This window comes from Limulus polyphemus, unplaced genomic scaffold, assembly GCF_000517525.1.
Source record: "Limulus polyphemus unplaced genomic scaffold, Limulus_polyphemus-2.1.2 Scaffold5729, whole genome shotgun sequence".
Classification (NCBI taxonomy): domain Eukaryota; kingdom Metazoa; phylum Arthropoda; class Merostomata; order Xiphosura; family Limulidae; genus Limulus; species Limulus polyphemus.
The window spans coordinates 33,722-47,746 of NW_013671339.1; the positions used below are offsets into that span (position 1 = coordinate 33,722).

Genomic DNA, 14,025 nt, shown 5'->3' on the forward strand with positions numbered 1-14,025 from the left:
TTTATGTCACTAAGTTTGGTATCAAACTGTAGATTATAATTTAAATTTTAGAGCTATACATTACTCATTTTCTTAATTTAAAAGTAAATATTTCAAAAAAGCTAAACATCAATTTTTGTATGTTACGTGGTATGTTGAATGCAGCACTGGTTCAAATTAGATGTTTGTGAAGTCAAAATACTAAGTCTACAGTTTCACACAAATTAGAAACTAAATTTACAGATATTGGCAAGCTAAAATATAAAATAGGAGTCTCTTATCTTTTCTATTTGCCAAGATATTGCTCAAGTAATAAATTAAACACATAGCACTCCATCCACCTCTTTCCATTTTTGGAAACGCTCCCTTATATACACTTACTTCTATATATGACATGAGTAACTAATCGGATACTAAGAATGTCCCCTAGTGGTTTTCTCAGCCTTTCTAATATGACTAGTGCCATTTTTTTCTTTTGAACCAAGATTTCAATGAAGTAGGTTGTGTCTTTAGTTTGCTCAAAATTTCATATTTTGTTAGAGTAAAATAAATCTTAGTTACTAAGCTTGATAAATTACAATTGAATTCTATGATATTGATGTAGTAATTTATGATTTTTTAGTTATTGAAATGTATCAATAAAAATCTAAAAAAAAATATTTTGTTTCATATCCTCCACGTGCAAAATGTTTAAAGGCTTAGCAACCAATGTCAAGCAGCAACCAAGTACAAAGGTCATAACTAGAAGAGATAATTGTTTGAATTTATTCTTTATTTACTCTTCTATGTTTTAGGTAAAATATGTTTAAGAACTTATTTCAAAATAGCAATAATCTATATATATATATATATGTATATAATGTATAATAATTGATTGTTTGTTTGTAATTAAGCACAAAGCTACCCAATGGGCTATCTGTGCTCTGCCCACCACAGACATACCACTGTGCCACTGGGGGGCTATAATAACTGAAATGTGACCATATTTTACAAAATATTAGTCAACTAAAACACAGCCAAGATAAGTTACTCTGTACAAACCAAAGGTAAATTTTATGTTATTTGATACGTAACATGAGTGCACGTAAGCCGCGTCATTGCAATTTCTGTATTGTTAGCCAGGCACAGGTGAAAGAACAATATAATAAAAATAATAAATAAATAAATATATATATATATAAATGTATAATGTTATGAGATTTTAGCTATTTTGTACAAAACTTTATGTTTTTGTGTTATAATTTGTGTTCATTCCAGAATGAAAGAGGCATAATTTTTGTTTATTTCCTAATTTTTTATGGTGGTTGCGAGATTGTTCAAATCTAACAAACCCGTACAGAGATTAATTAGTGAAAATAACAGATAAAATACAAAGTTTTCCTTAAGAAACATTTAATAACTATCCAGACATTATAGAGATTTCGCACAAGAAATATAAAAATTTTGTTATGCATAAAAGTATTTTTAATCTTAAAATGAATATTACTTTACATGATAGATGGACAAGATGTGAAAAGAAAAAAAGGCATGAAAGAAACATTGCATTACAAACCTTATGACTTAACAAAAAAAATTAGATATTTTGCATGTGAAAGTATTGTAATGTTTACTGATAAACTGCCAAATTTTGTTAACATTCACTTACTAATTTAAAAGTTATAGCATGAAAATTATAACAAACACAAAATGGTTAGGAGGTTGTCACACAGACTGACCCCGTATTGAATAAGATACATTTACCACCCCTCAGAGAAGAATAAAATCTTACCTTACATAAATTACTCATTATAACACAGATATTACTAAAGCAAAGCATAATTTTTATATCCTTCAATCTTATTTATTTATGGAGCTATAAATTAGAAAATAAGACCTACTTTGTCACACCCACCTGTCACATCTTCTCTTTCACAAATTGCTAATAAAAGCCAAAGGTTTAATCTGTGAAATGATGTATTGTATTACATTGTTTTCTATACAGGGCATTGTCTATTTTGTTGTTCAGTTTCAAATTTTTTCTGACAGAAATTACATCAATGAGCTTGACTGAAATTTTAACTGCTCTTAACACCTAATTAGAAAGCCAAAAAAATTATTATAGTTATAAGACATTGTTTTCTTTTTGTATATCAATATCCTCTGTTATTAAGTGCATTATTTAATTAAACAAAAAATCATTTATGTAGTAGTATCATTTGTGCAAAACGTAGGCTTAAATTTCATCGACAATTGACAAAAAAAAAGGTCCAGGTAAGTATTATATTTCTTGTTTTTTCATGTGTATTCCTTACTTATTATTATAAAAGTGATTAAAATGTAAAAAAAACAACTGAGTTACATAAGGTAATGAAGAAATAATAGTAATATATATTCTTCACAACGTATGCTTGTGAGCAATTCCTGCATTACATAATTCATTATGTTCATATGAGCTGCATGTTCACCAAGTGATTTACAACTTGTGTGGTGGGATTATTAGCTAGACGTGGTTCAATGGGCAATAAAACAATAAAATTATGTATGAATAGATGTATACTGTTATGAGCTTTAAACTATTTAGGATAAACAATTGTGGTTTCCCGTTACAGTTTGCAATCATTCTACAAAAAGGGTAATTTAAGTTTATTCCCTAATTTTATATGGTGGTTACAAGGTCAGTCAATTTTACCAATCCCATATAGAGTTATGGTAGAAAAAGAGGTTTGGTTGGAATTTTGTGCACAGATACACAAGAGTTAATGCAGTAGCCATTCCTAATTTAGCAGTGAAATACTAAAGGGAAGGCAGCTAGTCATCATCACCCACTGCCAACTCTTGGGTTACTCTTTTACCAACCAATAGTTGGATTGACTGTTACATTATAACACTTCCATGGCTAAAAGGGCGAGCATGTTTGGTGGGATGGGGATTTGAGCCTGTCACCCTCAGATTGCAAGTCAAGCACCCTAACCACCTGGCCATGCCAGGTCATAGAGAAACTAACAGATAAAACATAGAAAGTTTTTCTGAGAAAAAAAAAATCATATGCATTAAGGAATTTTTTAAAGATAATGCAAATGAAATTTGAAAATTCTCAAATGAAGAAAAGTATTTTTAATCTTAACATGAAAATCACTTTGCACTTGGAGCAGTCAACACTGTGACTCTGTATATTTACAGAGAAAGTTTTAGTAAAAGTACATAATTAAAAATTCTGATTTTTGTTTACAATAGACTTATAACGCTTAATGAAAGCTTGCCAAATTTTGTGAAGCTACATTAAGTACTTTCATAGTATAGTACGTATACTTTCATGGTTACATGGGCGTGGTAAAGCTATTAAGGACATCTGCCACCATCCATAACTTCAAACTCCTGACCAGAGAGAAGTCAGCATCTAACAACTTATGCTAAAGAACTGACTGTCAATAGTGTAATACACCCATGGCTTAAAGTGTGACGAATATTTTTGTGGTATCACACTGGACTTGAAATCAGCATCATAACCCAGAGCTCTACCTCGGGGCAACTTGTGTCTAGAAAAGAAAATTAAAGCTTATTGTGTCAATTTTTAAAACTCCTAGGTAACTGCTGCTTTGAATCCAATATATAATTGGAAGATTTGACCAGTCATACTGTATTACTTCATTCAAAGGGCATATGATGTATCTCAGTAAAAAAATGTTTTAGATATGGAGAACAATCAGCCAATTGTTAAAATTGTAAATTGTGCTCAGGAAAATAAGGAAGACAAAAAACTAAACATAAATGTAAAATTAAGATAAATGTTCCTAAAATATATCAGAAGTGCAGAACTAATTTGTTTTAGTATATCTTGACAAGATACAGAACACCCAAAAAAGGATCCTATGAAGTGAAAAAACAAAATTGTATGACATCACTGGGCTACAAGTTGATGTAAGAATTATTTTTAGAGTCTATTCTTTGAATGTAAATCAATGAGATGTGATACAGCATTAAGTTGGCTTGAAAAGTGACCTGAGGAAAAGATAAAGCATTTTACATAATTGTAAGTGAAAACACATTTAAAAATCTAAACTCTATATACATACTACAGAAAACTAAATTAATAAAATAACTTACAGCAGGGAAATTAAATCTTAGAATATTTTCTATTCCAAGAGTTTTGAGTTGTAAAATAACAGATGCAAGGCTGCTACGCTGAATCTCAGGACAGGTTTGGGCAGGTAGTTTTAGGAAGTCTTCTTCTGTTTGTTGGAGAGAAAAAAAGACACATACGTGTATAACACTTTTTTAAGGTTATGTGCAAATAACATTGCAGTAGTCTTTTATTTTTTCAAATTTAGTAACTTTTAACCAGAAAATGAGCAGTGTTTTTTACTAAGCCATATCATATATCCCAAAGGAGTAATAATTTTTTTCATGTACTTATATTTGAACTGATATGCAGATAAGTTTGTCAGAGTACATACTTTTGATATTTAGCTCATACATCACCAATATACAGAAAAATATATTATCTGATATTGTCATATTGAAAAACACAATCTCATACATAAAAATGCACTGTATAATTTCAAAGACAAAATTATAAATAATACATCAGAGTAGGTGTATACCTCCTAGTTATTGTATTCCTAAAGTTCATGATCTATATCTTAAAACTATTTCCTCAAGCTTGTGTGTGTCATGATAACCTTCAGGAAAATATAACAAAACTGTTTAACCTTATGTGCACAGGGGGGAGATTCTAAGTACATATGCCATGCCCTTTTACAGAGTGCCATTTAACATGATATTATGTATTTGATGTCAGATTTATCAACTAATCCTTTTAATCTACATTGGTGATTTAGCAACAATTTGTAGAGAGTAAAAAACCAGATACTGGGAGAAACTGCAGACATGAATTTTAAAGAGTTTAGATATGATACAAATGCAACATTCAAACTGTATGATGGAAAAAAAATGTTTTCACTCTTCACGTAAGCATCACCTTACATTCCGACTTGTCACAGTCTGTTTCAGACTGATGTTATAATTTTCCTTACTTGAAAATGTATTTCCAATACACACCATTAAACTATCTTCCCTGTGCATCTACCTTAAATATTTGCATGCCACTAGCCTTTAGGCATCTCCCACCTAATTTCATGACATTTCTCATAAATTGTACAACTGCATAATGATGTTATTATGCAGCAAAAAACCCTTCACTAATAGGAAGGCAATACACCTTCTTGTGCACTAACTCTCTCCATGCTTTTGCACTCATGAACCTTCATTCTTTTATGGGGCAAAGAACACCAATGCGCTAGAGGTGAGTATGTACTGAAGATAAATTTTCAGGTAAGAAAAATGTTAGCTTCCAAGATGATATACAACTCTGCACACAATTAAGCTAGAATTCCACATTGAAATGGTAATGGAGCCAATGCAAAGATTTACTTAGATGCATTCCCATCAGAAAGCACCCGAAGGAAACCCATGGTGTGTGACACCCAGTGGCAGGGGCTCCATAGGGGCACATCTATGGGAGACTGCATGCATCTCGTCCTTTCCAGGGTTTACTGTTCTGACAGGAAAAAGGAGAAAGAGACAAACATATTAAAGGGATGGGCAGAATAAGAATATGGCCATCCAAGTACGTGTACAAAAGAGATCAGAGAGCCAATATGTGTAACATGGTTGGGATACATTCAGACCATACCTTGTGCTCACCTCAACTCTACCATCACACTAACACCTGGTGTAAGATGAGAGAACAGATTCATGATGTAGTGTGTGTGTGCCTCGACTCAACTGAAGGAGGGAACAGTTTGTTAGTGCATGCTCATCTCAATTCAACTGAACAGGAGATGACTGCAGGAGGAAGGCACAGTTTATTAGTGTGTGCTCACCTCACTTAACTGGACAGGTGATGTCCACAAGAGGAAGGTACAATTGTATAGTGTGCTCACCTTGATTCTACTGAACTGACAACAAATGTAGGTCCTAGGCACAGTTTATTAGTGTGTGCTCACCTCATTTAACTAGACAGGTGATGTCCACAACTGTATAGTGGAGCATGCTCATCTTGACTTTATTAAACAGTTGCAGGCTGCAGGAGGAGGGCATTGATCCTGTAATGTGCTAGTCTCAACTCTATTGGACAGATGCAAGCTGCAGGAGGAGGACACACTATTGTATGAAGTGCTCACCTCAACTTTGCTATACAGACTCAAGCCGCAGGAAGAGGGCACATGTAGCATGTTGTTAAGTATAGTTATATGAGGAGTGAACCAACACTATACTGACAATGTCACCACCACCCCACTTCCCACTGACTGGAACCCCTTGTTCTACATCCAGCGGTTAAGTCCCAATCAGTGAGAATTCTCCATGGTCCACTACCCCAGGAGCTAGAAACCGGTAGGTGGTAAGGATTTCTCATGCTCCACTCAAAGAGAAAGGAGGAGGAATCCACAGTGGGGAGACCTGGAGAAAATGCCAAGATCCCCATTAGTCCTGTTTGAGCCAGAAAGGTCTTTTACTGGAGACAGTTCAAAGGGTGACCACATCTCCATCTTTTCATAAGCCAGAAAGCATGAATCAGGAAAGCAGGCAGAGCACCTCCTGGTGCTGGGTTTTTCCATGTGAGTCCATGGAATAGGTATGGTATGGATCAAACAGTAGTCAGATGCATAAACACACAACAAGGATATCTCAAGTGGTCTTGCAGAACATCCCATCTCAACAGTGTGCATACATGGAGCCAAGGCTGATGGTATGAGTGCTTTACATTATCCTGGCTTGAATCAGAATTTTGTGAAAGAAGTATACTTTGGGAGACATCATCAGCCACCTTGCAAGATCCTATAAGCAAATGCTGTAAGAAGTAAAAGGAAATTTACTCATCTGTCTGAATAGACTATAAGATGATGAATGGAGGCAGGTGGAACCTACAGGAAATGAGACTGCCTGGTGACGAAGATAGTGGATAATGAAGATATGAGGTGTAGTTCACATGACAGCTTGAAGGATCTTGTTCAGTGGCTATCAGAAACAAGTAGTGAGGGAATGAGTGAGGTAACAAAACTGATGGGATGACATGTGGAAAAGTCTGCAAGCATCTACTCTCAATGAGGAGTAAATCAAGCACAGAAGAAGTTGACAGACCCAGCCTATAATGGTAGAAGGAGGTATGTCCCTAGAGGAAGAGGAATCCCAGGGACTAAAGAGTTGAAGACGGAAGCTACAAGAGTGAGAGGTATGAGCTAAGTAGCAATGAACATCACAAACAGCACATAAAAGTCTGTTTGGATCCAATTAATCATAGAGATGTGAACTAGAAGGAAAGAATGTAGGGGAAAAGGAGTGGTCTGCTTTCTAAGTGGCTGACATCTTATGGAAGAAGGACCAGTCAGGATAAAGAAGAATGTAAGAACAATGGAAAAGAGTACAGGAAAAGTCTATAGCATAGTAAGAGAAAATAGGTATAAAGAGAAAGGTGGTACAAGTTGAAAGTTGCCAATGATTTGAAAAGGTCACGAGTAAGAGCTTGCAGGATAACACTGTGGTCCCATTCGGGTACAGGAACAGGGCTAGTGGGTCTACAGATAAAGAAGGACTGGAACAAGGTAGATAAAACTGGCAAGGAACACACCTTGCAGTGTTGAGAAAGACAAAGTGTTGCTCACACAAAAAACAGATTCTTATAATAAGAATATATTCAAAGATATAGATGTCAAAACCAGTTTTGAAAAGAGTATGTGATATAAAATAAAGGAGATAAAGTATGAGTTACACCATGAAAATAACACTGTTTTAAACAAAAGATGAAGCTACAAAATATACACAATCTCAAAAGTTAACAAATATATAATTTGACATTAAGTAAATGAACAAATGTGGTCAAACCTGATAAAAAAAGACATTTGAAATAATTGATAAGACAATAATTAAACTACTTCCTGGATTAGGCCTTGTGTTTAAAGTGTGTGGAATTCCAGTACAAGAAATGGCATAAGAGTAACAAGTAAGCAGATGTACCAGATACAGACAGCTCTCCCACACCATGTAACCAACATACAATCGAACCATGAGGTAGCAGAGACATCCAACCACAATAGAGGCTAAACCACAGGATTATATTTTATATTTCACATTATCAGGTTCTCACGCAACACATGGAAGCATTTAAAGAAATGTAGAGTTCACGATATAAACATATCATGGCCATACTATAATTCCAATATGAAACCTGAAAAACTGTTATCCAACAGAATCTCAAACATTCACATTTCAAAAAGTATGCACTTTATAATACTATCAGTTGTTAGTATATAAAAAAATAATTTAAGTAACTTAGATCTAATGCTCCATGAAGACATATAAATACAATTAATGACAATTACTCAATACAGCAGAATCTGCTCTATTATTACCAATCTCTGGATAACTTTCAAGTTCCAAATCCAAAGTATTCCTTGAGGAGCAAGGTGTAAAAGCTTGTAACAGTATTAAACAGGTTTGTTAATTCACAGCAGGCTTTTTTTTGATGATCAATTTTCTATTTTTCATTATTGACATTCTTTTGTGCTCAACTGGCAGATGAATCTTATCACAGTTTTCAAAAGTACATGCAGCAATGCCCTATATTAAACTTTATATTCACGAGTTCCTTTGTTTCAAGTGGAGAGATACTTTGTGGTTGAAACTTTTGATCAACCAGCACATGCTAGTGATTTTAAAATCACTACACTGGCTAAGGAAGATTAAGAAAACATACTGATCACTGTTCAAAGATTGATAAGTCCCTGCTTCATAAATTACAGTCAGTTTATCTTCAGAAAGAGCACTGTACGTAACATGGATACTGTTACATTATTTCAGGTCCTTCCAGTTCAGAGAAAGTGTTGTCAATAGACTTACATTATAAATATCCAATTGGCTTATAAAATTTTATACATTATTCAATAAACATTCATACTGAAAATTTTTTTCAGTTTCCTGTAGTTTTTACACTACCACAGTGACAGAATCTCCCAATACAAAATAGCTCCTGAAAGCACTATGCCAGCAGACACACTAGCATTTAAAATATGTTATTTTACTAGCCACTTCTATTCCTAGTGAACCACTTGTAATAGCAATACAATCTTTTTAAATATCACTGAAGCAAAAATGTAAGGTCTTAAAACTGCATTGGACATACAGAGTAGTTAACAGCATGTATTTTTATACATATTTCAGCAAGGTAAACATTAAAACATTTACAGCATACATGTAATTCAATGTAACAGTTATCCCCATAAAAAGAAAAGTATATGCAAACAAAGTTGAAACAAAAAAACCTGCAAAAATCATTTCAGTAACTATTTTGTAAAAAATTAAACTTATAAGAAATAAAATTATTTAAATTGTTTGTTTGTTGTTATGCACAAAGCCACACAATGGGCAACAATCTGTACTGTGCAAACCAAAGTTAGAAAAACCCAATTTTTATTGTTATAAGCCTTCAGACTTACTGTTGGGCCACTATTTAAATGGATGCAGCAACAATGGACGTAAAAATTAATTTATATATCAACAATAATGTATACAAAATAGCTATATAACACCAATATACAAAAAACACAAAGTAATCATTCCAAGTTTACTCATCTTACAGTCAGATGTCATTAAAATAGAAAAGCATAAAGCACTGCTAGTCTAACACATAGATAATCAAGAAAACTTTCTTGAAATATATAAACAAAGAACAGAAACTCTCAACAATCATTCTTTCAGTGAAATTTCAACTTTCGTAAACACACAGATGATGTGTAAATCTACTATAATAACAGTTCTTACTGGCAAGGTTTCACTGCAAGTACACTAACATTCAAAAGTTGGAAAGTGACAATTTGCAGAAGAAAAAAAAACACTTATAATAAAAAAAAATTATATTCTAGAATTGGATACACACAAATGTAATCAAAATCTAAATATTTTCATATAAACATTACAGTAATCAAAACAGCCTAACTTGGGCTAAGGCTGTTTTGACTATTCATGGCATTCTATTACCTAACTGATTAACTCTTTCAGTACAGGCTCGGTCCCTTGGACCGATTTCGTAACCATCTTGTGCTTGTTATAGTTTACATGCTATAACTTTGAAATTAGTAAGCGAATGTTAACGAAATTTGACAGATTATCAGTACACATTAAATGCTTTCATACTCAAAATATCAAGTCTTAAGGTTTGTTAAGCAATGTTTTTCTCATTCCTTTTTTTCTTTTCGCAAGTTGCCTATCCAACATGCAAAGTAATTTATATTTTAAGATTAAAAATACTTTTATGCATCAATAAATTTTCAAATTTCAAATGTGAAATATTTATAATGTCGAGATAGTTATCAAACATTTTTTAAAAACTTACTGACATGAAATAGTAGTTCAATAAAATTTTTAATGCGAGTCAACAAACGAAATGATATGGCCTTTCACCCGTGACCCGCCTCGAAAAGGTTAAATTCAAAAAAAGCACCTGCGTCCATACTTTTGAACTATAGTGTAATTCTATATTATCACATGTTAAATAAAATGGTAATTATCATAAATGAAATGAAATTACATACCTGTATATAACCTGTAAGTTTTTCCCGAACGTACTCTCCCAGCACGTCCTGCTCGTTGATCCGCTGATGCTTGGGACACAGGAACAACAACCAAGCAGTCGGTACAAGTGTTGGAGTTGTACCATCGTAATTTTACAAATCCACAATCAACAACTGAAATTAAAAGTTTCAAAAAAAATCCTTATAAAATTCTGGACTACAGATGTTAATAATTATTACAGTACATAAACTATGATTAATTTCTAGTTAGTTTTTTATTTGTTAAAGGATACAATTATTCTATTTATTCTTTACTTTTGTAATCATCCAATACAAATTTCCCAGATTTCATGAAAATGAAACATAATGATACTGCTGTTTAAATAAAGTGGGTGTGTACCATCATTCCCGGGTAACTTAAACAGTACTTATGAAAACTAAGTCACTGAAAATTATAGTTGTACGTGAATTTACAACTGCCACCAATGACACTCATTTAATGAATACTACTGTACAAATCTCTTAACCTGTGGTAATAGTAAAAGTTAAATCTGATCAAGTGGTAGAGTTGATTATTCTGTACTGTAAGAAGACAGATAGAGCAGTACAGTGGTAGAGTTGATTATTCTGTACTGTAAGAAGACAGATAGAGCAGTAGAGTAGATTACATTATAACAATCAGCAGATAGATAAAAAAGTGCAGTGGTCCACTAGAGTACCTCATAACTGTTGGAAGACAATTGAAGTAATCTGGTTTACTTTACAATTCCAGAACTTTGTTTGTTGTGCCTCTACATTTAAGAGTAAGTAAAGAGTTTTTTGTCCCTGTTCATCAACACAGAAGATCTGCACTAGAAACATTCAATAATTTGAAACTACAAATATTGATTAAATTTACTTTTATGAAATATATTAAGCCTTATATAATAAAGTAGAGCATTGAAATCTAACTTGCTCCTACGTAAAATTTACCATATGATATGCCACTGATGGTAAGAGATGCTTCAGCAATGTTGGTAGCAACGATAACTTTTCTTACATGTCTAGGAACTGATTTAAAAACTTTCATCTGGAAAACAAAAAAAAAATATTATTCAATCACAAACTGCATGATTTAAGGACTTCACTTACATGACAAAAAGTATTACATGTAGAATTTGAAAAAATTAAAAAATTAATCCCTCTTTTTAATCATCCTTTTTTGTGTTTGGCAAATAAAACTGTGTCACTACTATGAACAAGCATATACACAACATATAAGCATCTGGAATACACCCTGACAGGATAATAATTTTTGAAACGTTCCTCTTTAATTTACTTATAAACAACATTAATGTGGTGTAATATTTTGTTCGATTAGCAAGTTCTCAAAAGATGAAAGAAGACATGTTGAAGCTGAAGAAAAGAAGAAATATATATTGATTCTTGAGGTTGGACATCTGGGAACTCTGCCCTCCTACACTGCAATATTCACATAGCAATCGATGCAAAGAGACAAACAAACAGCATGACAAAGGGGAAATTTCATTCATTCTGTACACTTGCCTGCTTTCCAGACTTGTAATCGTATCAACTATTTGTGTTTGTGAAGAACTTTTGTTGTTACAAACCTACAGATGCGGTGAAGAGTAGTTGTATATTCAATTGTTCTAATAACAAGTTCAACAGACCTGAACTTTTCTTCTATTTGATACCAAGTCCTCCAACATGCCTTTATAGTAAGCATGAAGCAAGCGTTTGTGGGATTCTATTCCTAGCCGAGAATAGTTTTAAGACAATTTGTTGACAATTGTTCAACCTGGTGGTTTACTTTTTAGTGCATATTTTCCCATAAAAATAAGCTACTGAAAAGGGGAAAATTGTTGTGGCTGAAACAGGAACACGGAAGCAATAGGAAAGCTGTGGGAACCAAAGTCTGACTATAACTATGTGTGTTCAGCTCATTTTATATCATGCAAATATTGTTTTCCAATATTTTTTTAATACAAGGTAATTGCACTGCACAATGGGTCATTGATCCATGAGTCGGCAGGGTACTGGTAGGGACAAGAATGAAGCCCAATTAATTGTAACTTTACTCAATATCTCGCTGTTGCCTCAGCCAAAAACTTCTCCATATAACATTGCAATTGATAATTTGACTATCAAACAATAATATATGAACAATAATTGAAGAATTTACACGGCAGCTTCAGCAGTAACACGTGTATACAGTAGACCTATATAAACTGCGTACACACAGCTGTACTTGCTTCACTATTGTTTGCCCCTTTGTCAAGATGGCAGTCACATTACCAGGCAAAATCACATGACTGTGACTTCATGCCAACCTCAAGAATAGATGTCTCCACAATAGATATTCAAATACTTAACTATAAACAAATAATCATACAGTGCTTTAGTGCTTCTGACCATACAAGACAGATAATTTTAGGTTGATTATGTATAAAAAGGTATTTATAAAAATTAATCAAATTTTGGGTAAACTGAAAACTGTTTCTCTTCTAGTTCATATGGTGCATTTCCAAAAAGTTAGAATATGCCTATTTTGGAAAGATATGCACACTTATTAAAAATTTGGTAAAAATTTTACTAATGAACAAAAAATATAAATGGGACAAAATAGCTATTCCATTTAATTTGAAAAGTTACAGAAAATTTCTTTGAATAAAGAAAGAGCAACATAAAGTGATAAATTGAATATAAAAATTCAGTTTCAATGTTTTTTGTTACATGATGCACATTATAACTATTGCAACTACATGAACTTGAGGCATATTTAAATAGCTTGTTTTAGTAACATGCATATTTAACACTAAACATCTTATAACTCACTCCAAATATTCAGTTACTACCAAACGATTTTGAAACTGTCCCATTCAAAACATATCTGGAGCAAATTACACATTCATGATTCAACAACTTGGGATGAAATGTTTATATCACTAACTAGATACATGAGGGTATGTCTCTACATCATTATACAAATATTGACTCTAATTAAAGCTGTTTGCAAATGGTATTAATTACCATATGTAATATATATATATATATATATATATATATATATATATATATATATATATATATATATATATATATATATATATATATATATATATATATATATATATATATATATATATATATATATATATATATATATATATATATATATATATATATATATATATATATATATATATATATATATATATATATAATATATATATATATATATATATATATATATATATATATATATATATATATATATATATATATATATATATATATATATATATATATATATATATATATATATATATATATATATATATATATATATATATATATATATATATATATATATATATATATATATATATATATATATATATATATATATATATATATATATATATATATATTATATATATATATATATATATATATATATATATATATATATATATATATATATATATATATATATATATAT

The 14,025-nt window shown here is 31.9% G+C and overlaps 1 protein-coding gene across 1 annotated transcript in view; it reads right to left on the reverse strand.

Annotated features, from left to right (window-relative positions):
* Positions 1-14,025, reverse strand: part of LOC106472912 (probable ATP-dependent RNA helicase DHX35) — a gene marked incomplete at its 3' end in the record, with an annotated part of 57,286 nt that overhangs the window by 30,836 nt on the left and 12,425 nt on the right. Inside the window, 3 exon segments of the mRNA XM_013933584.2 lie at positions 4,063-4,187; positions 10,545-10,697; positions 11,496-11,592. Of these exon segments, the coding sequence (XP_013789038.2) occupies positions 4,063-4,187; positions 10,545-10,697; positions 11,496-11,592 (375 nt within the window).